The following is a 26,711-nucleotide window of genomic DNA, read 5'->3' as shown; positions in this document are numbered from 1 at the left end:
GTCACACCCATACAGATACATACTATATTTCAAATTAGGTTTGTCTCTGGCATGCATAAAAACAGCACAATGACAAACTAGGACTCTGGAATTTATTTGTCAAACTGTACCAACAGACAGACAGACAGACAGACAGACAGACAGACAGACAGACAGACAGACAGACAGACAGACAGACAGACAGACAGACAGACAGACAGACAGACAGACAAGATTCTGTACACATAAACCATCATGTTTATTCACTGCACACAAATGTGAAGAAAAGCTACTATTTTCCAGATCTGGGGTTGACGTGTTTGCTGAGGTCCTCTTAGCTCTTGCTTGTCCCATAAACCCAGTGCATTAGAGAGGATCTGGTGCTTTTATGGTGCTGGGTAAACACAGTGATCACCTCACAAAAGATCACAGTGACAAACACACACACAAGTAAGACTCTGCTTTTCTCACTCTATTACCCAAACTTGAACAACGTATCAGTAGTCACAAGTAATATTGCCATTTAAAGGTTGAGAAACAAAACTTGCCTAAACAGCAGGCTACACACAAGTGTATACAGTTCGTGGAGGGTTAATAGTGCGGAAACCATTAGCGGGTCAGTCTGTAAGCTACAGTAGAACCTGTCTAAGTTGGAATGTGGGGCTTTTAGCGAAGAACACTATTTTGACCAGTACCGTGGTCTTCCGTTTCTACTTAGAGGTAAGGGCTTTAATTCCAGTTTTTCTCAGGAAAAGATAGCTCAGAGGTCCAAGTATTTACTCTGTTTTGCTCATTCAATGATGATGACAAAGGGGCAGAGGTTCACATTCAGAATAATTAACTTGAAGCCATATCGACCATTCTTCCTCTCAGCGGGACATCATTCGTACAAACTCTGTGAAAAGAGAGGATAAGATCTGTCAAATATTAGAAGTTCAGTCTGTGTGTGTTAAAATATGCATAGGACATGCAGACTATGTGTGAAAGTGGACAGTATCACATGTTACTGCACATGTCTATATTTGAGTCACAGAGAGCAGTGGGGCCCCATAGTTGTCTGCAGCCGACAGACATATTGAATACTGTATCATAATGCATTTACCAGTTTAAGGATTGGGGTATAGGGATTGTGTTCTCGCTGTTATAAGGAAAACACAGGAGGAGACCACACTTTCCTTACATGGTTGAAATAGGCAGTTTGCAAATGTCAAAGCTATTTGAAGCTTTGCCAGAAAGTAGATAAAAGGAAGGAAATATCATGAAATTGAACAGTAAGGAAGACCAGTTGACATCAAGCGTTTATGAAGCACTCCTGTCCCATCAGCTGAAGACTAGCTTGCACACAGCATGAATAGCAAAATCTCTAGCTATTACAATATTGTCTGTGATTTTATTATTCTGTTGGTATAGATAAATAAAAACTCTGCATCAGCTTACCTTCAAAGTCAACATGCCCATCACCATTCAAGTCGATGTCCCTCAGGATATCTTCTAAGTCCTTGTGGCCAACCTACAGTCCAGTAACAAAGGAGGAATACGTGTGTGAAAAACAAACAGTTTTTAGTAGTGATGCATACATCGATTAAGCTACTCAGACAGACTTCATTTTGTAACCTCACCTGTTGTCCCAGCAACTTCCTCATGGCTTCTCTCAGCTCAGCTGTGCTTATCGCTCCATCACCATTGGTGTCAAACTTCATGAGGAAAAAACAAATGATCACATTCATAATCCAGAGCATGAAATATTAGACAGACAGGCAATAGAACTACTTCTCTCCGTAATCACCCTCTCCTCCCTCTCTCTCTGGCAATCCAGTTTCTCACCTCTTTGAAGGCATCCCTCAGTTCTTTCACACCAATCATATCTGCAGTTTCAGCAAGAAGTTTGGGGCCCATCAACTCCACAAAATCCTCAAAGTCAACATGACCTCCCACTTCCCAAAAAGAGAAGGAACGAGGGAGAGAATGTTATGGGGAGGGAATTAGCAAACCATGGTGTAATGTACCTGTACTGCAACTATGTAGACTAGGGCACACTCTTACAATTCATGTTGATCTGTTGGCTCAGTTCTATCAACTCCATTTCAGTAGGCATGTATCCCATGGTTCTCATACAGTTTCCCAGGTCTTTACAGCTGATGAAACCATCTTTGTCCTTATCAAACTCCTTAAAAGCATCCCGCAACTCTGCAGAGAGAATACAGAGAAAGATTACTCTCCTGTAATCTGAAAACTCCTGCCACTACCAGAGACCCAACTACAGAGAGACAAGCACAGGAACATTAATGAAAAACAACTTACCATCAATCTCCTCTGGCCTCAGGTCTCTGTCCTATTGGGGCAAAGAAGACAGTGTCCGTGTAATCAGAACTTCAAATAAAATTAAGTTATTAACAATGAATAAATAAAGATTATGATTAAGTCGTTTAGAGACAACAATTGTCAACGTCCATCATATTATATTCTTACACTATCTGATGTTAACAATCCCAGGAACATAGCGACTTCAAAAGGTGAATCTGCGGTCTGCGCCATGATAATCCTCTATCTATTCTGGTGGAACTCAAGCAAGGCACAATAGCTATATATATAGTCACTGGAATGTTTTCAAACATCTTAATGACTCCCATTCAGACTGCTCCCAGCGTCATCAGAGACAGAGCACAAACGGGAAACGCATGTCTTTCAGTCTGCAAGGAATGTAGCTATGTTCTTTTTTCAGCTCTTGCTTATAATGAAAGCAACCTTTAAAGGATATAGAGGACAGAGAGAGAGAGAGAGACATATCCCAGAACCCTTAGGGGTTAATCGGCAGGGAGAAGTGTAAACATAGTGGCCCGAAGAAATATATTTGGCTAAACATCAAACAGCCATCAGAATCCTAAATGAATCCAATAATGGAACAAACTGCAGGGGTTTCTTTTGACATCAGTCACAACACAAACAGAATGTAAAACAAAGAGCGTTGACCAAGGAGTACAGTAGCCCCAGGTAGGTAAGTCCCTGTTTGCGGTCTCATCCACATATTTGTACTTTATCTGCCACACACACACACACACACACACACACACACACACACACACACACACACACACACACACACACACACACACACACACACACACACACACACACACACACACACACACCAATGTACACTAAGTATGCAAAGTATTAAGAACACCTGCTCTTTCCATGACATAGACTGACCAGGTGAATCTAGGTGAAAGTTATGATCCCTTATTGATGTCACTTGTTAAATCCACTTCAATCAGTGTAGATGGAGGGGAGGATACAGGTTAAAGAAGGATTTTTAAGCATTGAGATAATACACGTAGATTGTGTATGTGTGCCATTCATACTGCGAATGGGCAACACAAAACATTTTAGTGCCTTTGAACGGGGTATGGTAGTAGGTGCCAGGCGTACAGGTTTGTGTCAAGAAACTGCAATGCTGCTGGGTTCTTCACGCTCAACAGTTTCCCGTGTGTATCAAGAATGACAACTTGACACAACTGTGGGATGCATTGGAGTCAATATGGGGTAGCATCCCTGTGGAATGCTTTCGACAGCTTGTAGAGTCCATGCCCGACGAATTTAGGCTGTTCTGAGGGCAAAAGGGGGTGCAACTCATTATTAGAAAGGTGTTCTTAATGTTTGGTATACTCAGTGCATATGTGTTTGTGTGTGTCCAGACTTACTTACAGCCTGCCTGATATCAGCCAGGCTCTTGAGCAGGAAGATGCAGGTGGGCCTCATAATGTTGTGAATGAGAGCGCTAGGGTTATGAGCGGCTCCTGATAGGCCCCTCAAATGGGGAGGCCCCTTTCATCACAGGACTGCACCACCTCTGTACTGCCTCCTGTCTTCCTGGACCAGCTTTCCAGGGGGGTTTGGGTATAGGGGGACAGAGACAGTGTTAGAGACCTGTAGTCAACAGCAGCTTCGGGACAGAATGAACTCAGAGGTAGAGTTCAGAGGGAGTAGTAAGTCAATTTGATCTGTATAGCGTCAGTGAGTCTCTAATTTCTCAAAAATCTACATGCCTTGTCAAATACATCTGATAGAAAAAAAACATTGTAAGGGCTGTAGTGCATAATATCCTTTCATATGAATGACCTGTTCAATGTGTTTAGGGCCCTACCTTTGACCTGTTAATTCTGTCATGCTGCAGTCATGTTGTAATACTTATCAGTCAGTAGCTTGTGCTGCTTGCTACTTTATCAAATTTCCTTTATGCTAGTCTAGCAGGAATTATCGACAGCTTTCACACCCAAAAGCCCTCCCCTGTTTAATAAATTACTCCCATTCATCCTACTCCCACTTCCTAATTTATCAAAGTGATTTTTTTTTACATAAACCTTTCACACAGCAAACATGACTGATTGCAATAGTTATAGTAGATCTGCTAATGCTGCCAGCGGGATGGGGTCTGTTAGCAAGCCTGTTGGCACATCAGTGGAGACTTTTACAGCGCTTGTTATCAGTAACGTCACACTTGCTGTCATCGCTGTCAGTAAAATGTGTTCTAAATGTGAATGTTTTAGTGTGTGTGTGTGTTCGAGACAGAGAGAGGGAGAGAGAGAGAGAGGGAGAGAGAGGGCGCAAAAGAGAGGGGTGGAGGGACTGTATATCCACATCAATAAAAAAGTGTGTGGAACTTTCCATTCATTCATCATAACAGTTTACCGGTCACATCATGTAGACTGGCACTTGAGACCTATACACTGTCAACACGACAGTAAGCACACACACAGGGGGAAAGGCGAGAAAGACTAGTGGATGAAAGGCAGAGAATAGATGGAAGAGAAGATACTTTCTTTCAGTGAACTAGGACTGCACTCACACGTGTATTCCATTTAACTCTTAATACTCTACTAGAACCTGGATCTGCTACTAGAACCTGGATCTGCTACTAGAACCTGGATCTCTCCATCATTCTACACTGATGCCCAAGACCGACCATTTGTGCCAAAGACTTCACTTGCAATTTAGATTTGGTTCAAATATTTTTTTTTCTACGACAGAGCATGTTCCAAGAGGCAGGCCAAGTATAGGTATAAATAGGCATGGTAAGAGGCATTGTGAAAGTAGTAGATGTCCCCAACAAATGTTTTGCTGTCATGAGTGAAATATAATTGTAAAAACGTGGCCTGACATGAGTAGACAAACAGTATAAAAATACTCTGCATCGCTTTGTAAACTAATTTACACAGATGAAGAGCTCTGCAGTCTACAGACTGTTATGAACTTTACTGTATATGTAAATGTAATAAATCAAATGACAAGTGACTTGTTCTTATTCTAGTAATACAGTACCAGTTGAAAGTTTGGACACACCTACTCATTCAAGGGTTTTTCTTTATTTTTACTATTTTCTGCATTGTAGAATACTATGAAATAATACATATGGAATCATGCAGTAATGAAAAAAGTGTTAAACAAATCAAAATATATTTTATATTCTTCAAAGTAGCCACCATTTGCCTTGATGACAGCTTTGCACGTCCTTGGCATTCTCTCAACCAGCTTATGAGGAATGCTTTTCTAACAGTCTTGAAGGAGTTCCCACATATGCTGAGCACTTGTTGTCTGCTTTTCCATCACTCTGTGGTCCAACTCATCCCAAAACATCTCAATTGGGTTGAGGTCAGGTGATTGTGGAGGTCAGGTCATCTGATGCTGCACTCCATCACTCTCCTTGGTCAAATAGCCCTTACACAGCCTGGAGGTGTGTTTTGCGTCATTGTCCTGTTGAAAAACAAATGACAGTCCCACTAAGTGCAAACCAGAAACCACTGCAGAATGCTGTGATAGCCATGCTGGTTAAGTGTGCCTTGAATTCTAAATAAATCACTGACAGTACCACCAGCAAAGCACCCCAACACCATCACACCTACTCCTCCATGCTTCACCGTGGGAACCAAACATGTGGAGATCATCCGTTCACCTACTCTGCGTCTCACAAAGACACAGCGGTTGGAAGCAAAAATCTCAAATTTGGACCCATCAGACCAAAGGACAGATTTCCACCGGTCTAATATCCAATGCTCGTGTTTCTTGGGCCAAGCAAATCTCTTCTTATTATTGGTGTCCTTTAGTGGTGGTTTCTTTGCAGCAATTCGACCATGAAGGCCTGATTCATGCAGTCTCCTCTGAACAGTTGATGTTGAGATGTGTCTGTTACTTGAACTCTGTGAACTTATCCTCTGCAGCAGAGGTAACTCTGGGTCTTCCTTTCCTGTGGCGGTCCTCATGAGAGCCAGTTTCATCATAAAGCTTGATGGTTTTTGCGAGTGCACTTGAAGAAACTTTCAAAGTTCTTGAAATCTTCCCGATTAACTGACCTTCATGTCTTAAAGTACTGATGGACTATTGTTTCGCTTTGCTTATTTGAGCTGTTCTTGACATAATATGGACATGAGCTGTGTTTGAATACCCATAATAACATACTGTATACAACATACTTAATGAGTATATACTACACACTATTATTTCATTTTAGTATACTGTAAATGAAAGGTATCATTTCAGTTGAGCATACTAGCGCTTCACCTGTTTACCGGAAGTTGATGGTGTGGCTATGCAACCTCTTGCTAGCTTGTTAGCATAACAAATGACTAGCTAGACATTTTATGATGTCGGGTGTGTTCGTAAATTCAATCTGGAGTGCGATTGTCAGATTGTCCATTCGTAACCTCAGAGCGTTTTGCTCTGGCCGAGGAGTAGGGTTAGGGATCCGAGCGTTCTGACCTTACAACGGCAGTCAAGCACCCAAGCTAGCTACTTCCAGACACAAATGAGAGAACACCTCACTCTGACCATTTTACTCGCCTTAGCAGAGCTGGTTAGGCTGTTTTCATGTTATCCAGATTGTTGGTGACTGTAACTGTGCTGCTGGATACAATTGAATTACTCCTTTTTTTGGCAATGTTTACTGACACTCTGACTCTGGCACACTATGAAATCGGAGTAGATAGCCAGAATTAACATGTCCATTGAGAACGCACAACAACTATAACACTTAGCTAAGAATTACGTGAATAATCAAGTCAATAAATGTTGGATAGTTAGTTAGCATATAGTTAATATACTGCCTGGCAAGTTCGATGTACACTGCGTGCACAATTGTTAGGCAAATTGTATTCCTCGGGATTAATTTTACTGTTGAACAAACACAATGCTCTCAGTCAATCCAAAATGTTATTGAACCTCAAACCTGAATGTTTAACAAAGGAAAAGTGAGTTTTGTCTTTCGCAGGGAAATATATAAGTGTGCACAATTATTAGGCAACTATTAGTGTGCAGAATTATTAGGCAACTAAATTACAAAAATAATTTCTCTCAACTCACTTGTTGATTCTAAATTTTTAGAGTAAGTGTAACAGATAAGTAACACAAAACGACAATTATATAACATTTTTGGCCTTTCAAAAATATTCAGTGACCAATATAGCCACCCTTATTTTCAAGAACTGCCATGAGCCTTCCATCCATGGAGTCTGTCAGTTTCTTGATCTGTTCACGATCAATTTTCGCTGAAGCAGCAACCACAGCCTCCCAAATGCTGTTCAAAGAGGTGTATTGTCTTCCCTCACTGTAAATCTCACATTTGAGAAGGGTCCACAAGTTCTCAATAGGATTTAAGTCAGGTGAGGAAGGGGGCCAGGTCGTTATTCAGGCATCTTTGAGGCCCTTGCTGGCTAGCCAAGCAGTGGAGTACTTGGATGCATGTGATGGAGCATTGTCCTGCATAAAGATCATGGCCTTCTAGAACGCTGAGGACTTCTTCCTGTACCACTGTTTGACGAAAGAATCTTCCAGGAACTGGCAGTAGGTTTGGTAGTTGAGTTTCTGTCCATCTTCAACCTGAAAAGGTCCAACTACCTCATCCTCAATGATAGCAGCCCATACCAGTACCCCTCCTTCATCTTGCTGGCACCTGACTCAAAGTGGTGCCCTGTGTCCATTACTGATCCAGCCACGGGCCCATCCATTTGGTCCATCAAGAGTCACTTTCATTTCATCTGTCCATAAAACCTTTGAAAAATCTGTCTTCAGGTATTTATTTGCCCAATCTTGACGCTTCAACTTGTGAATCTTATTCAGTGGTGGTCTTGTTTCAGTCTTCTTGACCTTGGCCATGTCTCTGAGCACTTGACACCTTGTACTTCTGAACACTCCAGGTAGGTTGCAGTTCTGGAATACGGTGGCACTGGAGGATAATGGGTTCCTGGTAGTTTGACGTTTAATTCTTCTCAAGTCTTTTGCAGTTAATTAGCGCCTTTTCTTCCCCAAGCGTTTTTTTCACCCCAGTTGACTATTCGCAACAAAACATTTGATTGTCCGGTGGTCACGCCACAATAGTTTAGCTATTTAAAGAGTGTCGCATCCGTCTGAAATGCATTTTACATTTTTGGGCTTTTCAGTGTCAGTTAAATCTCTTTTTTGGCCCATTTTACCTGAGGTAATGAGGCTGCCTAATAATTATGCACACCTTGATATAAGGTGTTATTCACTTTCACCACACCCTCCCTCATTACACAAATACATATCACCAGAAAATGATTAAATCCAATAAGAATTCAAGTTTATATGGTTTGGAGTTCGAAAATGTGAATAGAAATAATGATAAGATCAGAATACTCACTTGTCTAATAATTAGCCAACCAGGTAACTAGCTAACATACCGGTACATACTGCTGTAATGCTATGCGTTTCATAAGGATAGCGTAGCTAACAAATTGTCATCCAACATAACTTGTAACGTAACTTATTTGAAAAGTCATTTCTTTATTACATTCCTTAACATTTTCTTAAAATTTGACATAATTAGTTAAAGCAATGCATTTGTAACCACTCTCGTCGGACTTCAGCTGCATATTTTCCACCATTTTCTTCAAATCTGAAAATGTGAAGCCACGCCCATTTTCTGAAGAATTGCATTATGGGCCCTAAAAGCATGGATTGAGTGTCCGCTGCTTGTATACTTCGTATTTTGGCAAGTTTAGTACGACATCTGGGAACTTTTGGCATTCTAACAATATCCATACAATGACCAATAAGCATTCTACATACTCAATTGACGTCAAATGGGAACAGACACAAGACATAGAGGATAGACAGCTGGAGAGGTAGAGCACATGTGCTATAGTCAGGGTTGGGTAGGTAACTTTGTAAATGTAATTCGTTACAGTTACTAGTTACCTGTCCAAAACTGTAATCAGTAACATAACTTTTGGACTACCAAAACTCTGTAACGTAATCTGATTACTTCAGACTACTTTACCCTTAAGAGGCATTCAAAGAACACAAAAAGGATCCATCAAATGCATTTGGTGTGTCATCATTGCGGTCTCTGACTTTTCAATGCTGAATTGAATGTCATTAAGAAAACAGAAAAGTGTCATAATGTATTTTTTTTCCGCAAACATCCTTTCTGAATTTAAAAGTAATCCAAGAAGTAATCATCTAGTTTTTCAAATGTATATGTAATCTGATTTCAATCTTTTTTTCTGGTAACGTATCCGTACAGTTACAGTATTTTGTAATCAGATTACATGGAACTGATTACATGTAATCAATTACTCCTCAACCCTGGCTACAGTGCATCACATTAAATACAACCTTACCTTTTTGGAGAGGCTTCTAAAAGGAGATTTTACACAGTTCCCAATGGTAGAAAACAAGGGTTTGCGCCAGACATAAAAAGACCACAAGGGTCTTTCTGAGAGGGTTTGGAGGAGAGGAGAGATAACACAGGTTTGAGGTAGATCCATGTGGATAGAGGTCGAGAGCTTCAAGATCCTTGGTGTCCACATCACCAACAAACTATCATGGTCCAAACACACCACGACAGTCGTGAAGAGTGCACGACAACGTCTATTCCCCCTCAGGAGACAGAAAAGATTTGGCATGGGTACTCAGATCCGCAAAAAGTTCTACAGCTGCACCATCGATAGCATCCTGACTGGTTGCATCACTGCCTGGTATGGCAACTGGTCGACATCTGACAGCAATGCGCTACAGAGGGTAGTGTGTACAGCCCAGTACATCACTGGGGCCAAGCTTCCTGCTATCCAGGACCTCTATACCAGGCGGTGTCAGAGGCACTAAAAATTGTCAAAGACTCCAGCCACCCTAGTCATAGACTGTTCTCTCTTCTACCGCATGCCAAGCGGTACAGGAGCGCCAAGTCTAGGTCCAAAAGGCTCCTTAACAGCTTCTACCCTCAAGCCACAAGACTGCTGAACAGTTAATCAAATGGCTACCCGGACTAATTGAATTGACCCCTCGTTTTTTCGCGCTGCTGCTACTCGCTGTTTATTATCTATGCATAGTCACTTTACCCCTACCTACACTACCGTTCAAAAGTAGGGGGTCACTTAGAAATGTCCTTGTTTTCCATGAAAACATACATGAAATTTGTTGCAGAATGAGTAGGAAATATAGTCAAGACGTTGACAAGGTTATAAATAATGATTTGTAATTGAAATAATAATTGTGTCCTTGAAACTTCGCTTTCATCAAAGAATCCTCCATTTGCATCAATTACAGCCTTGCAGACCTTTGGCATTCTAGTTGTCAGTTTGTCGAGGTAGTCTGAAGAGATTTCACCCTATGCTTCCTGAAGCACCTCTGTCACGACTTCTGCCGAAGTCGATGCCCCTCCTTGTTCGGGTGGTGCTCGGCGGTCGACGTCACCGGTCTTCTAGCCATCATTGATCCATTTTTCATTTTCCATTGGTTTTGTCTTGTCTTCCTACACACCTGGTTCCAATCCCATTCATTACATGTTGTGTATTTAACCCTCTGTTTCCCCTCATGTCCTTGTCAGAGATTGTTTGTTGTTATGTGCTCGTGTATTTTGTATTGGTGCGCGACGGGTTATTTTACCCATGTTATTTTTTTTATGTACATTGGTTTTTGGAGTTTGTTTTATCTTAAACTACTCCAGTTACACCAAGTTGGTTTCTCCTGCGCCTGACTTCCCTGCCACCTACACACACGACAATGACAACCTCCCACAAATTGGATTGGCTTGATGGGCACTTCTTACGTACCATACGGTCAAGCTGCTCCCACAACAGCTCAATAGGGTTGACATCCGGTGACTGTGCTGGCCACTCCATTATAGACAGAATACCAGCTGACTGCTTCTTCCCTAAAAAGTTATTGCATAGTTTGGAGCTGTGCTTTGGTCATTGTCCTGTTGTAGGAGGAAATTGGCTGCAATTAAGCGCCATCCACAGGGTATGGCATGGCATTGCAAAATGGAGTGATAGCCTTCCTTCTTCAAGATCCCTTTTACCCTGTACACATCTGCCACTTTACCACCACCAAAGCACACCCCAGACCATCACATTGCCTCCACCATGCTTGACAGATGGCGTCAAGCACTCCTCCAGCATATTTTCATTTTTTCTGCGTCTCTTCACTGTTGACCTTGAGACTGGTGTTTTGCGGGTACTATTTAATGAAGCTGCCAGTTGAGGACTTGTGAGGCATCTGTTTCTCAAACTAGACACTCTAATGTACTTCTCCTCTTGCTCAGTTGTGCACCGGGGCCTCCCACTCCTTATTCATTTCTGTTTAGAGCCATTGTGCGCTGTTCTGTGAAGGGAGTAGTACACAGCGTTGTACGAGATCTTCAGTTTCTTGGCAATTTCTCGCATGGAATAGCCTTAATTTCTCAGAACAAGAATAGACTGACGAGTTTCAGAAGAAAATTATTTGTTTCTGGTCATTTTGAGCCTGTAATCAAACCCACAAATGCTGATGCTCCAGATACTCAACTAGTCTAAAGAAGGCCAGTTTTATTGCTTCTTTAAAATCAGAACAACAGTTTTCAGCTGTGCTAACATAATTGAAAAAGGGTTTTCTAATGATCAATTAGCCTTTTAAAATGATAAACTTGGATTAGCTAACACAACTTGCCATTGGAACACAGGAGTGATGTTTGCTGATAATGGGCCTCTGTACGTCTATGTAGATATTCCATAAATCTGCCGTTTCCAGCTACAATAGTCATTTACAACACTAACAATGTCTACACTGTATTTCTGATCAATTTGATGTTATTTTAATGGACCAAAAAATTGCTTTTCTTTCCAAAACAAGGACATTTCTAAGTGACCCCAAACTTTTGAACAGTAGTGTACATGTACATATTACCTCAATTACCTCGACTAACCTTGGCCCCCGCACATTGACCCGGTACCGGTACAGCCTGTATATAGCCTTGTTATTGTTATTGTGTTACTTTCTTTTACTATAGTTTAGTTTGTAAATATTTTCTTAACTCTTTTTTTTCTTAAAACTGCATTGTTGGTTAAGGGCTTGTAAGTAAGCATTTCACGGTAAGGTCTACCTGTTGTATTCGGCGCATGTGATAACATTTGTTTTGATTTGAGGTACTGAGTGTAAGAATGATAGTGAGAGAGAGCTGAGCTGATTAGCACCTAACGAAAGTGGAAACGAAAGTGACAGGACCAACAAAAACAGTAAGAGAGAGGGAGAGCGAAGGACAGAGGGAGGGAGGAAGGGAGGAAGAAGGAGTAAGAGGGAGGGAACAAGAGATGGAAAGGGGGGGGGGGGGGGGGGGGGGTAGATCCAACTTTCCCATAAAATGCACAAGCTGAAACAAATAATGCAGAGAGAAGATGCCGATCCTTTACCCACAGTCCCCTTCCGTCTCTCTCAAAACACATGACACATTCCATTACCTACACAAACATACACGATTCTAATCAGCAGGAAGGTTGTGCAGAGATATTTAGGGGGCAGCAGGTGTTTAAAAAAAGGCTCATCTGTCTAAAAGCGGCAGGATACCATTTTCTGGCACATATAAAGAATGCAAGCTTGACTAAACACCATCAACAATGTTAAGCAAATATATAACAAAATGAGGATAATATGCAGGGACATTAGCAAAAGTATTTGTAACAATGTTTTTACCATGCGTTAAGTGCATGTTTAGGTGGGACTAGTAGTAATTCATGGTTTAATGAATGGATTATTATATACTGCTGTGCCATTGAGTGTTTTTAATTCCACTTTCTCTCAACTGCCAAGCCATGAAAATTATCCCTGACTGTACAGTACTGATGAATAAAGTAGTAGACCACTACACCTCAAGAGTTTTGTCTTTCAGGTGTACCAGAGGGGGCAATTTGCACTACGGTTGGTTGCACTGCCATTGATATCACAGTTATCACTGTGAGACAAATACAACATGCCCCACTCATTTATTGAGTCATTTCCTTAAATTGTTCATCAATAGGCTATAAATGTAAAACCAGCAAAATATGCAGCTACTTTGGGAGATAGGCAATGAGAATTGGCTGACACGTTGGATGACCGTGAAACACGCAGATGGTGTAAGTTATTTCTACAAAATCTCTGATATAACCTTCCTCCCTCTCTCTCTCTCTCTCTCTCTCTCTCAGGTGATGATTCATCTTGGTAGGAGCATATTTAGCTAATGTAGCATTCTTTCTCAGAGTCATGGTGAACTTCAGAACACATCCCACATCTGATCAGAGCCATTCTCTGGTTTGATTGCATCATGTTAGCATCATGCAGATGTGTACGCATGCACATCCACATGTAGACAGTACACATCAAACTCTGTTCAATTTCACACCTGGTTTTAAGCTCTAGATGGAACTCTGACTGTAAAATGCACAGTTCCTTTTAATGTGCCTGTAAATAATTCATTGTAAATGTACAGGTACATTGGAGATGAATACATTTTTCTGCTCAACTGTCACCTGGCTCTCTATCTCCTACCCCCTATTTTCCCCGTCATCCCTCTATCCTTCACTCTCCTCCCCTCTCCCCCTCCCATCTCCACCACTCTGTAGACTATGACAAGGTCACACTGACCTAACAGATACAGAGCCAAATGAACAGAGAACGTCATGGAAGGGGAGGGAGAGAAAACCATGGAGGGAGGTAGAACATTGGAGCATTGGATTCATTTTGGAACATTCTGTTATACCGGTAGTCTGTAAGAAAAAAAAGCAACTAGGTAGAATGAGATGGCTGCTTTATCTGTCTCAGAAACATTGTGTCTTATAACACATGCTACATTGGGATCTAATAGAAGATGTGTTACGCTTCTCCCTGTGTCTCACCACCTCTCAATTACTGTGTCATAAATAGCTGATTCATATTAAGCTTATGTTTCACTGGCACACACTTCCTGACTGACTCACAGATGACAGGGAAAACACCCGAGAGACAAAACAATTATGGAAATAGATTGGCTGCTGAGCTGAGGGATGTCACAAAGACTCATTGACTTCATTGTTAGAAGCACCAAAGCTTCAGTTTGCAAACGCTCAGCAAAAACACAAAAGGAAACGAATTAAACATTGAGAACACATAATATACTCCACCTAATCTGCAGGACACTTATTGAATAAATTATAACCAAAGTATGAGGCATAGCATATCACAACACACCATCACCATACAAGTCAAGAGTGATCCACAAAGTCAAGAGCCCATTCCATGATGCCGCACACTCCCATTGACAGACCAATACCAACTTCCTCTTTATGAATACTAAGGACCCCAGTCAGCAGAAGGGTCAGTGCCAGCACATTACTATGTTTACAGAGCAGGGACACAAATCATTCACTAATATAGGAATGTTTTCTGATCTTATCATGTTTCATTTTGAGCAATACTAATACATTATCAGAGTGTCCTCTAGCGTAAAGTGTCATTATAATGTCTGAATGTAGTTACTACTGTATTCCATGTGGCTTATAAGCATCAACGGTAGTTAACATTAGAGGTCGACCGATTATGATTTTTTTCAACGCCGATACCGATGCCGATTATTGGAGGGTCAAAACAACCGATGCCGATTAATCAGCCGTTTTTTTTATTTCTTTATTTATTTGTAATAATGACAATTACAACAATACTGAATGAACACTTATTTTAACTTAATATAATACATCAATAAAATCAATTTAGCCTCAAATAAATAACGAAACATGTTCAATTTGGTTTAAATAATGCAAAAACAAAGTGTTGGAGAAGAAAGTAAAAGTGCAATATGTGCCATGTAAAAAAGCTAACGTTTAAGTTCCTTGCTCAGAACATGACAACATATGAAAGCTGGTGGTTCCTTTTAACATGAGTCTTCAATATTCCCAGGTAAGAAGTTTTAGGTTGTAGTTATTATAGGACTATTTCTCTCTATACCATTTGTATTTCATATACCTTTGACAATTGGATGTTCTTATAGGCACTTTAGTCTTGCCAGTGTAACAGTATAGCTTCCGTCCCTCTCCTCGCTCCTACCTGGGCTCGAACCAGGAACACTTTGACAACAGCCACCCTCGAAGCAGCGTTACCCACGTAGAGGAAGGGAAATAACTACTCCAAGTCTCAGAGCGAGTGACGTTTGAAACGCTATTAGCGCGCACCCGGCTAACTAGCTAGCCATTTCACATCGGTTACACCAGCCTAATCTCGGGAGTTGACAGGCTTGAAGTCATAAACAGCGCAATGCATTGCGAAGGGCTGCTGGCAAAACGCACAAAAGTGCTATTTTGAATGAATGCTTACGAGCCTGCTGCTGCCTACCACCGCTCAGTCAGACTGCTCTATCAAATCATAGACTTAATTATAATATAATAACACACAGAAATACGAGCCTTAGGTCATTAATATGGTTGAATCCGGAAAAAAAAAAAACGTTATTCCTGTTACATTGCACAATCTTCAATGTTATGTCATAATTACGTAAAATTCTGGCAAATTAGTTTGCAACGAGCCAGGCGGCCCAAACTGTTGCATAAACACTGACTCTGCATGCAATGAACGCAAAATGACACAATTTCACCTGGTTAATATTGCCTGCTAACCTGGATTTCTTTTAGCTAAATATGCAGGTTTAAAAATATATACTTCTGTGTATTGATTTTAAGAAAGGCATTGATGTTTATGGTTGGGTACAGTCGTGCAACGATTGTGCTTTTTTCGCAAATGCACTTTTGTTAAATCATCTCCCGTTTGGCGAAGTCGGCTGTCTTTGTTAGGAAGAAATAGTCTTCACAGTTCGCAACGAGCCAGGCGGCCCAAACTGCTGCATATACCCTGACTCTGTTTGCAAGAGAAGTGACACATTTTCCCTAGTTAAAAGAAATTCATGTTAGCAGGCAATATTAACTAAATATGGAGGTTTAAAAATATATACTTGTGTATTGATTTTAAGAAAGGCATTGATGTTTATGGTTAGAGTAACGTGTACCTAAGCGATTATATGCAACGCAGGACAGGCTAGATAAACTAGTAATATCATCAACCGTGTGTAGTTAACTAGTGATTATGATTGATTGATTGTTTTTTATAAGATAAGTTTAATGCTAGCTAGCAACTTACCTTAGCTTCTTACTGCATTCGCGTAACCTCGTGGAGTGCAATGTAAAGCAGGTGGTTAGAGCGTTGGACTAGTTAACCGTGAGGTTGCAAGATTGAATCCCTGAGCTGACAAGGTAAAAATCTGTCGTTCTGCCCCTGAACAAGGCAGTTAACCCACCGTTCCTAGGCCGTCATTGAAAATAAAAATGTGTTCTTAACTGACTTGCCTAGTTAAATAAAGGTCTAAAAAAATAAATTATAATAATTATAATAATAATAATAATAAATAAATCGGCCAAATCGGCATCCAAAAATACCGATTTCCGATTGTTATGAAAACTTGAAATCGGTCCTAATTAATCGGCCATTCCGATTAATCAGTCGACCTCTAGTTAACATATTATGACATTTACACAACCATCCTAAAACAAATTGCTTGAGCTATAGATAGGCATATCTTAACACCAGTAAATCGACTATTGGAAGGCCTATGTCACTATGGAGATTAAGCTCTGTGCATGAATAACAATTGGCTATTTATTTCTGGACAATAATTTGAATATCTATAAACACATCCAGCAAATGTTTGGAAAACACCTGTTCGGAGTGCAGTGAGGAACATCTAACATCCTTTCATCGTGACGAGATACTTCAATGTGACTAGGCTACCTTCAATGTGACTAGGCTACCTTCAATGTGACTCGGCTACCGTCAAACAGCAAAATACAAAAAAGATAGTTATATTTTTTAAATCAATGTATTTATGAATATGCAAATCACATTGATTTCAGTGTAATACAAATGAACACTTCAGAACCGTTCTACTCTGTAACTCTCTATCTCCTCTGCCTCTCTCCTCTCTCATTTCAATGTGTAGGCCTACTACTGAACATCCATGCTGAGAAACCATCAATCGAGACATGGCTTTATATGGCAATGTGTGTAGCTGTGAATATTACAAAGGCAGAAAAATCTGGAACGTAAGGCTAAATCACCTGTGACATCATGGTACATGTGAGGATAACAATTTGTGCACCAAATGTGGGCATTACATTTCTGGATAATTTTATGTGAAATGTACAATGAGGATAGCCTATATGGTTTCCTTTTCACGGTTCATTAACAGAGGAGCTTTAATAAGAAGACTCACTGAAGCCCTCTGTGCTTTCACAGACAAGCTCATCCATTAATAATGTCATTGATTTACTGGGCTCAGTGAGCCAGGCATGTTCAATGGCTGTACGATTCCACTACAAGACAGTAATGTGAACCTCAAATACTATAGTTTTCATGCACTATCAATTACATTCAGACTACTACCTCTCTATCTGAGATCAATACTCTGATAATGGTAGACCTACTCCCTCTTAAGAAATAGCCTACATTACTAGGCTAAATAGGCCTTATTGATTATGAAACTATTTGAAGAAGCTTAGCCTTATAATTTGTGATTGCAAGTTAATTATTATTTTTCATAATTAAGAAAGACTTTTAATTAACAATTTAATGTGTATTATGTTTTAGGCAAGGGTCTTACCTGTCCAAAAACCGAGTTGAGAATTGGCCGCAAAAAGTCAGATTCACACGATGCTGCGCTGGACCTTCGAGAGCGGTGAGAGGATCGGCTGGATACGGGGATAGGTGAGGAGGAAGCTGGGGACAGGATGCTGGCATCCACGCTAGCAGACGAACTGGCCCTTGTATGGTCCCTCGATTCAAACAAGAGCGCGGTGTCGTCTTTGCAGTCTGAGTGAGGCTGTATGCCTATTCTGGGGTCTAAACGGGTAGGGTGAGTGTGGCTGTGGTGTTGTGCAGCTGGCTGGTCGTCCCGGGTCGTTTTCCGGTGGTGTCGGTGATGCTTGGCTGACTTGCAGCGTTCTCTCATACCTCGACCCACACCATGTTGCTCAGATGGGTCATCCTGGGAGTGGGCGGCGGGGACGTTGCCATGTGGGGCGTGGGGCTGGCTCTTACTAGCTCGGGTCGTCGCCCTATTCCGGGTACCGAGGAGCGAGGGGTGGCACAGGGGTCTCCGCGCGGTAACGTCGCACTCTGCCGACCAGAAAGACTCCTCTGCGGCATTGCTGCTCACTTGACTTGCAGCTGGACGGTGGTGATGATGATGATGATTTCGGTCGGTTCCTGTCGTACGTTCAGGGAAGTGTGTCGATCTTCCGCTTGCCGAGGAAGATTTCAGCAATGAGGTCTTGGATTCGGATTTGGGAAAAGAGGAGCTCATGATTGTGTCTTGCTTCTAGTCTCGTTTCATCCGGTTAACCTACTCATTGCCGTTTGGTTACCCATCAACTATGTCATTTTCTCACATTGTCGGCCCTCGTAAGGTAACAACTACACCATAGCTGCCTTCAAAAGCTATCCTTAAAAGTTGCATTTTACCACCTGATTGCTATGTGGCCCGGCCGCTGATGCAGGGCGCGCGCAGACGCGTAACCAAAATCATAGTGATGAGGGAGAGCACGATGTTCACGTCGCGTCATCCTGTCACTAATGTAAACGTCCCTGGAACATTGAATTTACCGTGCGTGTTCTGTTGTGGGAGGACCAAACACCGTGCTCATAAATGATTGCGGTAGGCTATGCCGTCTTCAAATGGAATGGGTCATAATTCAGCAGTAAATGTCAATGCCCATCTCTCGGGTGCCAGCTATGGTAGGCTACATCTCTATTGATTTAAACAGAGAGGGCAAAGCTCCAAAATGAATGCAGATAATAACTATGGATATGGAAACCCATTTCCTCCACCATTTTTTAAAAAGTTCCTAGGCAGCAGTTTTTTTAAATCTCAATATCAAATCATTTTTGGATAACAATCAAGTACCTTACTGTAATTGTTAACAATTAAAATGGTCAAAAATAAACAAAAATAGCTTCTTAACAAAGAGCAATTTCTGGGAGTGGTCTGAGTGGGGAGGGGGAAACTGAAAACTAGCTGTTATTGGCAGAGAGATAATTTGGAACTCTCTTTCTTATTGGTCTGTTAATTTACCACCTGGTGAGGTCAACAGGCAGGCCATAACTCCATCCCACCAAAACAGGGAAAAAATTCCAGTGGTCTTTTCAAACAGCTCTTACACTAAAAGGGCATTATCATAATTTTCACAATTTCACATATTATTCCAACCTCATAGTGTGGAAATATATATACAAAACACAGGAAGATCACGTTTTTTGACTGCACTGGGCCTTTAAATGTCAATACTATCTAAAAAATGTTGAGATAGGCTACTATGTAAACATTGAGATACCAAGTAACATTTTTTAGATACTAGCCTACCTCAAAATGTTGAGATAGTAGATCATAGAGGATATGTTTCTTAATTTGTAGCATTGTGTGGCGATTTCCATCTATCCACGTTGACATTGCAGAGATCAGCACAGTGGGACCGCCATCAAATGTGTGGTGAGCTGGCATTTACCCCAGCAGTTTTGATATGATTTAATAAAAAATATTGGCACAAAGCCATTAAATATGGACAAAGTAATGTTGTTTAGACTGATTTGCCTCATGATTTGTCAAATCGTGTACAATTAATCTGTGCTTCAGTCTGATCAACTGTAGCCTACTGATAACAACCACAGTTGCAGGTAGCCCAGAGCAGGGTTTCCCAAACTCTGTCCTGGGGCCCTCCCTGGGTGCATGTTTGGTTTTTGCCCAAGCACTACACAGGTGATTGAAATAAACAACTCATTATCAAGCCTGGATTATTTGAATCAGCTGTGTAGTGCTACGGCAAAAACCAAAACGTTCACCCAGAGCGAGCCCCAGGACAAAGTTTGGGAAACCCTGGCCTAGAGAGCCTATGCGCTCTGATCACCTCTGGCCAGGGGAAACGAAGCGGTAAACAAACTGCAGACACCTTGTAATTGTTGATATGAATTCTGAGCATGTGTAGCGATTTTTCTTTACACAGACAAAGAGACAACTGCGTTTGGACAATAGAAATAACAGGGCTAAGCTTGCTTTATGTAGGGTTGCATCATGTAGGCCTTTAAATCTGTAATTGAAAAGTTACTCATACAGTATTTAATCACTAATGTTGATTGATTAATTCCAGTCAATCATTTTGTATCGAAAAGTACTAGAAAAGTACTAACCTAGCCACCCGAAATGTGAATATTAACAACATTTGATCACATTCTCTTTTAACACAAATAAATTGGCGTATTTTATGCTATAAATACAGTACATAGTTTAGGCTATAAATACAGGATGTTAAAATCAAATCAAATGTTATTGGTCACATACACATATTTAGCAAATGTTATGGCGAGTGTAGCGAGATGCTTGTGGTCACATACACATATTTAGCAGATGTTATTTCGAGTGTAGCGAGATGCTTGTGTAGCGACATGCTTGTGTTCCTAGCTCCAACAGTGCAGTAATATCTAACAATTCACAACAATACACACAAATCTCAAAGTAAAAGAATGGAATTAAGAAATATATAAATATAAGGATCAGCAATGTCAGAGTGGCATTGACTAGACTACAGTAGAATACAGTATATATGTAACCGATGTGAAATGGCTAGTTAGTTAGCGGTGGTGCGCGCTAATAACGTTTCAATCAGTGACGTCACTCGCTCTGAGACCTGAAGTGGTTGTTCCCCTTGCGTTACAAGGGCCGTGGCTTTTGTGGCGCGATGGGTAACGATGCTTCGTGGGTGTCAGTTGTTGATGTGTGCAAGGGTCCCTGGTTCGAGCCCAGGTTGGGGCGAAGAGAGGGACGGAACCTACACTGTTACATTGATGCTGTTGACCCGGATCATTGGTTGCTGCGGAAAAAGAGGAGGTCAAAAGGGGGGTGAGTGTAACCGATGTGAAATGGCTAGTTAGTTAGCGGTGGTGCGCGCTAATAGCGTTTCAATCAGTGACATCACTCGCTCTGAGACCTGAAGTGGTTGTTCCCCTTGCGTTGCAAGGGCCGCGGCTTTTGTGGCGCGATGGGTAACGATGCTTCATGGGTGTCAGTTGTTGATGTGCGCAGAGGGTCCCTGGTTCAAGCCCAGGTTGGGGCGAGGAGAGGGACGGAAGCTATACTGTTACATATACATCACAGGAGGCTGCTGAGGGCAGAACGGCTCATCATAATGTCCAGAACAGAGCAAATGGAATGGCATCAATCACCTAGAATCCATGTGTTTGCTTTATTTGATACCATTCCACTAATTCCGCTCCAGTCATTAACACAAGCCCCTTCTCCCCAATTAAGGTGCCACCAACCTCCTGTGATATACATATGAAATGAGTAAAATAGTATGTAAACATTATTAAAGTGACCAGTGTTCCATTATTAAAATGATCAGTGATTCCCTGTCTATGTACATAGGGCAGCAACCTCTAAGGTGCAGGGTTGACTAACCAGGTGGTAGCCTGCTAGTGACAGTGACTAAGTTCAGGGCAAGGTACTGGGTGGAGGCCGGCTAGTGATGGCTATTTAACAGTCTGATGACCTTGTGAAAAAAAAGTATTTTTCAGTCTCTTGGTCCCAGCTTTGATGCACCTGTAGAGCAGAGCGCATAGGCCTCTCTAGGCTACTGCAGCTGTGGTTGTTATCAGTAGGCTACAGTTGATAGTATCTCCAAATGTTTTTTTAGATAGTATCTCAACATTTTAAAATAGTATCACAACATTTTGAGATACTATCTTGAAATTTTGACTGACAAATCTCAAAATCTTTAGATAGTATCAACGGGAATGGGCTTCCATACATATTAACTGTCAACCTCCTCCTACTTGCATGAATATTGATGTTGCTATGCACATATTGATTCTTGCCAAAAGCTTGCGTAAATGCTTCCCTAAACAGTAAGGGAAAAAAGTATTTGATCCCCTGCTGATTTTGTACGTTTTTCCACTGACAAAGAAATGATCAGTCTATAATTTTAATGGTAGGTTTATATGAACAGTGAGAGACAGAATAACAACAAAAAAATCAAGAAAAACACGTCAAAAATGTTATAAATTGATTTGCATTTTAATGAGGCAAATAAGTATTTGACCCCTCTGCAAAACATGACTTAGTACTTGGTGGCAAAACCCTTGTTGGCAATCAGAGGTCAGACGTTTCTTGTAGTTGGCCGCCAGGTTTGCACACATCTCAGGAGGGATTTTGTCCCACTCCTCTTTGCAGATCTTCTCCAAGTCATTAAGGTTTCGAGGCTGACGTTTGGCAACTCGAACCTTCAGCTCCCTCCACAGATCTTCTATGGGATTAAGGTCTGGAGACTGGCTAGGCCACTCCAGGACCTTAATGTGCTTCTTCTTGAGCCACTCCTTTGTTGCCTTGGCCGTGTGTTTTGGGTCATTGTCATGCTGGAATACCCATCCACGACCCATTTTCAATGCCCTGGCTGAGGGAAAGAGGTTCTCACCCAAGATTTGACAGTACATGGCCCCGTCAAATGATGCGGTGAAGTTGTCCTGTCCCCTTAGCAGAAAAACACCCCCAAAGCATAATGTTTCCACCTCCATGTTTGGCAGTGGAGATGGTGTTCTTGGGGTCATAGGCAGCATTCCTCCTCCTCCAAACATGGCGAGTTGAGTTGATGCCAAAGAGCTCCATTTTGGTCTCATCTGACCACAACACTTTCACCAGTTGTCCTCTGAATGATTCAGATGTTCATTGGCAAACTTCAGACGGGCATGTATATGTATTCTTGAGCAGGGGGACCTTGCGGGCGTTGCAGGATTTCAGTCCTTCACGGCGTAGTGTGTTACCAATTGTTTTCTTGGTGACTATGGTCCCAGCTGCCTTGAGATCATTGACAAGATCCTCCCGTGTAGTTCTGGGCTGAACCCTCACCGTTCTCATGATCATTGCAACTCCTCGAGGTGAGATCTTGTATGGAGCCCCAGGCCGAGGGATATTGACAGTTCTTTTGTGTTTCTTCCATTTGCGAATAATCGCACCAAATGTTGTCACCTTCTCACCAAGCTGCTTGGCGATGGTCTTGTAGCCCATTCCAGCCTTGTGTAGGTCTACAATCTTGTCACTGACATCCTTGGAGAGCTCTTTGGTCTTGGCCATGGTGGAGAGTTTGGAATCTGATTGATTGATTGCTTCTGTGGACAGGTGTCTTTTATACAGGTAACAAGCTGAGATTAGGAGCACTCCCTTTAAGAGTGTGCTCCTAATCTCAGCTCGTTACCTGTATAAAAGACACCTGGGAGCCAGAAATCTTTCTGATTGAGAGGGGGTCAAATACTTATTTCCCTCATTAAAATGCAAATCAATTTATAACATTTTTGACATGCGTATTTCTCGATATTTTTGTTGTTATTCTGTCTCTCACTGTTCAAATAAACCTACCATTAAAATTATAAACTGATCATTTCTTTGTCAGTGGGCAAACATACAAAATCATCAGGGGATCAAATACTTTTTTCCCCCACTGTATGCTCGTGTAACGGGGGTCAGTTTGCTACTAATAGCTTCCCCCAATGTCCGACTGTCTCATACTGGGCTCGAACCAGTGATCCCCTGCTTCGCAGCACACGTGACTGCCTTTCTTGACAACCCAAAAACTACAGATTGGAAGGCTCCATCCTCAACATTTCAAGCTAGCTGTGTAGTGATCTTACGATATGTTCTTAACTATGTTACACATTATCAACTGCATTTATTTATACTCAGTAGGCCATTTTATGTAAGCATAATTTCAAGCAAATGTCTACCAAAAGGTCTAGTCCTCTATGGCACAGGAGATAGCGTATTTCCCCTAACAGCAGGTTGCTGACCCCTCCCTGCTATACACACTCTAACAAACAAACACATGCACACACTTTATTGAATAATTGCAGGGGCGCAACTTTCACTGGGGACAGGGGATGGGGGGGGGGGGGGGGGGGGAGACGGGACATGTCCCCCCCACATTCTGAAATTGCATATTTGTCCCCCCAGTTTTATCATTGCACTGTGATACAAAACGTGGTGCCGGTGTGCTTCAGGACCACGCAGACACCTCAGAGCGGTCGGGTAGGCTGTTTTCCAGTTTCAGCCGGGTGGAGTTAGGACCACATGGACACCACAGATCGTGCTGACAGGCTGTGTGAAGGCAAAGCTCCTGAAAGGCTGGCGTATAGGACCAGCACCGGAGAGATGAAGAGGCAGCTGCTGTCTGTATCGTGCTTTTTCTCCGAGTTGTGCAAGCTGAGCAGAAACTGGCTACTGTTTAGTTGACTGATCTAGCTGGCAAGGTAACTGCTGTTTGACAGAAAAAAAGTATGTATTCCGAGTGCTGAGCTAGTAGTAACATGTTACGTTAGCCAATGTTTCATACCCTCTCGACTGAAGTGAATGAACTACTAGCAGCTAGTTAGCTAGCTAGTAGCAACCATAGCCAGTTCAGCTCTAGCTAGCCTCTAACTATTTAAAAAAGATATATTTTACCTTTATTTAACTAGGCAAGTCAGTTAAGAACAAATTCTTATTTTCAATGACGGCCTAGGAACAGTGGGTTAACTTCCTTGTTCAGGGGCAGAACGACAGATTTGTACCTTGTCAGCTCGGGGATTTGAACTTGCAACCTTTCGGTTACTAGCCCAACGCTCTAGGCTACCCTGCCGCCCCTATCTGTCAGGTAACAGAATACAGCTGTTGTGTGTATGGAAATATTTTGTAGACTTTGTTTTGTCCCGTTTCAAAATGAGTACATTTGATGATGTACCTAGCTAGAGCTAGCCAAAAGTTGGCTAATGTTAGCTAGCTAGCTAGCTAGCTGACTAACTTCAGCTATTATTTTTTCTCAATCACACTAGTCCTGAATCAAACAATGAAACAAGCTGCCAAACGATTAAAGATCGTTATTCTGACGTTTTTTTCAGCGCAATGTTAGTTTTTATTAGTCAGTATAGTAATGTAACATTATTGATCTGTCAGTTTCCCTAGCTAATTCCCTACTTTTCACACTGACACAGTATAAATATCTCTACAGACGGCAGGTAGCCTAGTAGTTAGAGCGTTGGGCCAGTAACTGAAATGTAAAAATCTGTCATTCTGCCCCTGAGCAAGGCAGTTAACCCACTGTTCTCCGGGCGCCGAAGACGTGGATGTCGATTAAGGCAGCACCCCGCACCCCTCTGATTCGTGCACCAGCAGTTATTGACAAATAGACATACACCCCCGCCCCTAAAGCACAAACGGGGAAAGATTTGCATACTGTATGTTATGGTCATGTGAAGGCCAATTGAATTCTGGCAAAGAATATGTTATTTTATATCAGCATGTCTCAAGATTTTCCCTTCTTCCTGTTTTTGTTTGCTTGGAAATGTTGATACTGGAAACTGTTACCAGAAGAAACTGTAACATAGCATTTATTGTGGCTAAGAAATGCATTGCTATTAATTGGAAGGTTGGTTATCCTCTCACAGTGTATGGAAGAAATGTCAAGTCATGTATACTAGATTTGTTTTTACAAGATTTGTATTTGTATTCAGTACGAATCCCCATTAGGCGCTGCCAAGGCAGCAGCTACTCTTCCTGGGGTCCAAACACATTAAGGCACTTACATTATACATAAAACAATGTAACATTATTACAGCACTACATATCTACAATACAAAATGCATAATATCGCCATATAACAATGTATAGAGTGCGTGTGCTAGTGTTTATATGCCTTATATGGAATACTGGATGACAGTCTTTATTGAAAACATTCCCACGTCAGGGAAGTTACCTATTTAGGCAATCCCTAGCTGCTGGTCTGCTCAGTCTGGGTGCGCAGGTAGCTCGGGCTGGCTGGCTGGGCGGTCTGGCTGAAATTGAATATAGAGGATGTCTTAATAAAAACAATCAAAAGTTAAGTCGTTGTACTTTATTTGTAACAGTTGTTAATATGTTAGGCTATTGGTTAAAGGTGCAACACAATATTGATGATTGAATTATCATTGATCTAGTTCAGTCTTTTCAATCACTTAATATATTTAATAATCTCTTACCTAGCTTGATGACTGTGGGCATTTTTGTTGACTTTTTGTTGTTCTAAATAGAGACTGCTAGAAGGGTCATGGGTCATATTAGATTGTGTAGAAATTAAGGAAATGTGCTTTAGACACCCCCAAAAATGGGAGGACCCCAAGACCCCCCACCAAGTTATGTCCCCCCCAGTTCTAAATCCAAAATTGCACCCCTGAACAATTGAATAGTCCCACTACTGATTCACTTGAATCATCACTGAACTCTGAGGTGCAGGGTAAAATATGACCCATTTTCACAAATGAACAAATTGCAGCTTTATGCAGATGGACCAAATTACAAAACAGTCTGAGAAACTACTCAAACTATGCTGAACAAAAATATCAATTCAACAATTTCAAAGTTTTTA

At 41.5% G+C, this 26,711-nt stretch overlaps 1 protein-coding gene across 2 annotated transcripts; it reads right to left on the bottom strand.

Moving 5' to 3' along the window:
• Nucleotides 1–220: 220 nt before the first annotated feature.
• LOC106585497 (calcium-binding protein 1) lies at nt 221–18,849 on the bottom strand. 2 transcript variants are annotated; one of them, XM_014171772.3, is made up of 7 exons: nt 17,900–18,849; nt 2,281–2,311; nt 2,023–2,166; nt 1,804–1,913; nt 1,599–1,673; nt 1,417–1,489; nt 221–874 (listed from the first exon to the last, which is right to left on the bottom strand). In XM_014171772.3, exons 1-7 carry the CDS (start codon nt 18,599–18,601, stop codon nt 849–851), a joined length of 1,161 nt encoding a protein of 386 aa, XP_014027247.1. In that variant the 5' UTR covers nt 18,602–18,849; the 3' UTR covers nt 221–848. The 2 variants fall into 2 exon arrangements, with proteins under 2 accessions (XP_014027247.1, XP_014027248.1); XM_014171773.3 differs by lacking the exon at nt 17,900–18,849 and adding an exon at nt 2,449–2,603.
• Nucleotides 18,850–26,711: the final 7,862 nt, after the last annotated feature.

The sequence above is a fragment of the Salmo salar genome, chromosome 24 (assembly GCF_965601325.2).
Source record: "Salmo salar chromosome 24, fSalSal1, whole genome shotgun sequence".
In the NCBI taxonomy this organism is placed as follows: domain Eukaryota; kingdom Metazoa; phylum Chordata; class Actinopteri; order Salmoniformes; family Salmonidae; genus Salmo; species Salmo salar.
This window is presented reverse-complemented; position numbering and strand designations above follow the sequence as displayed.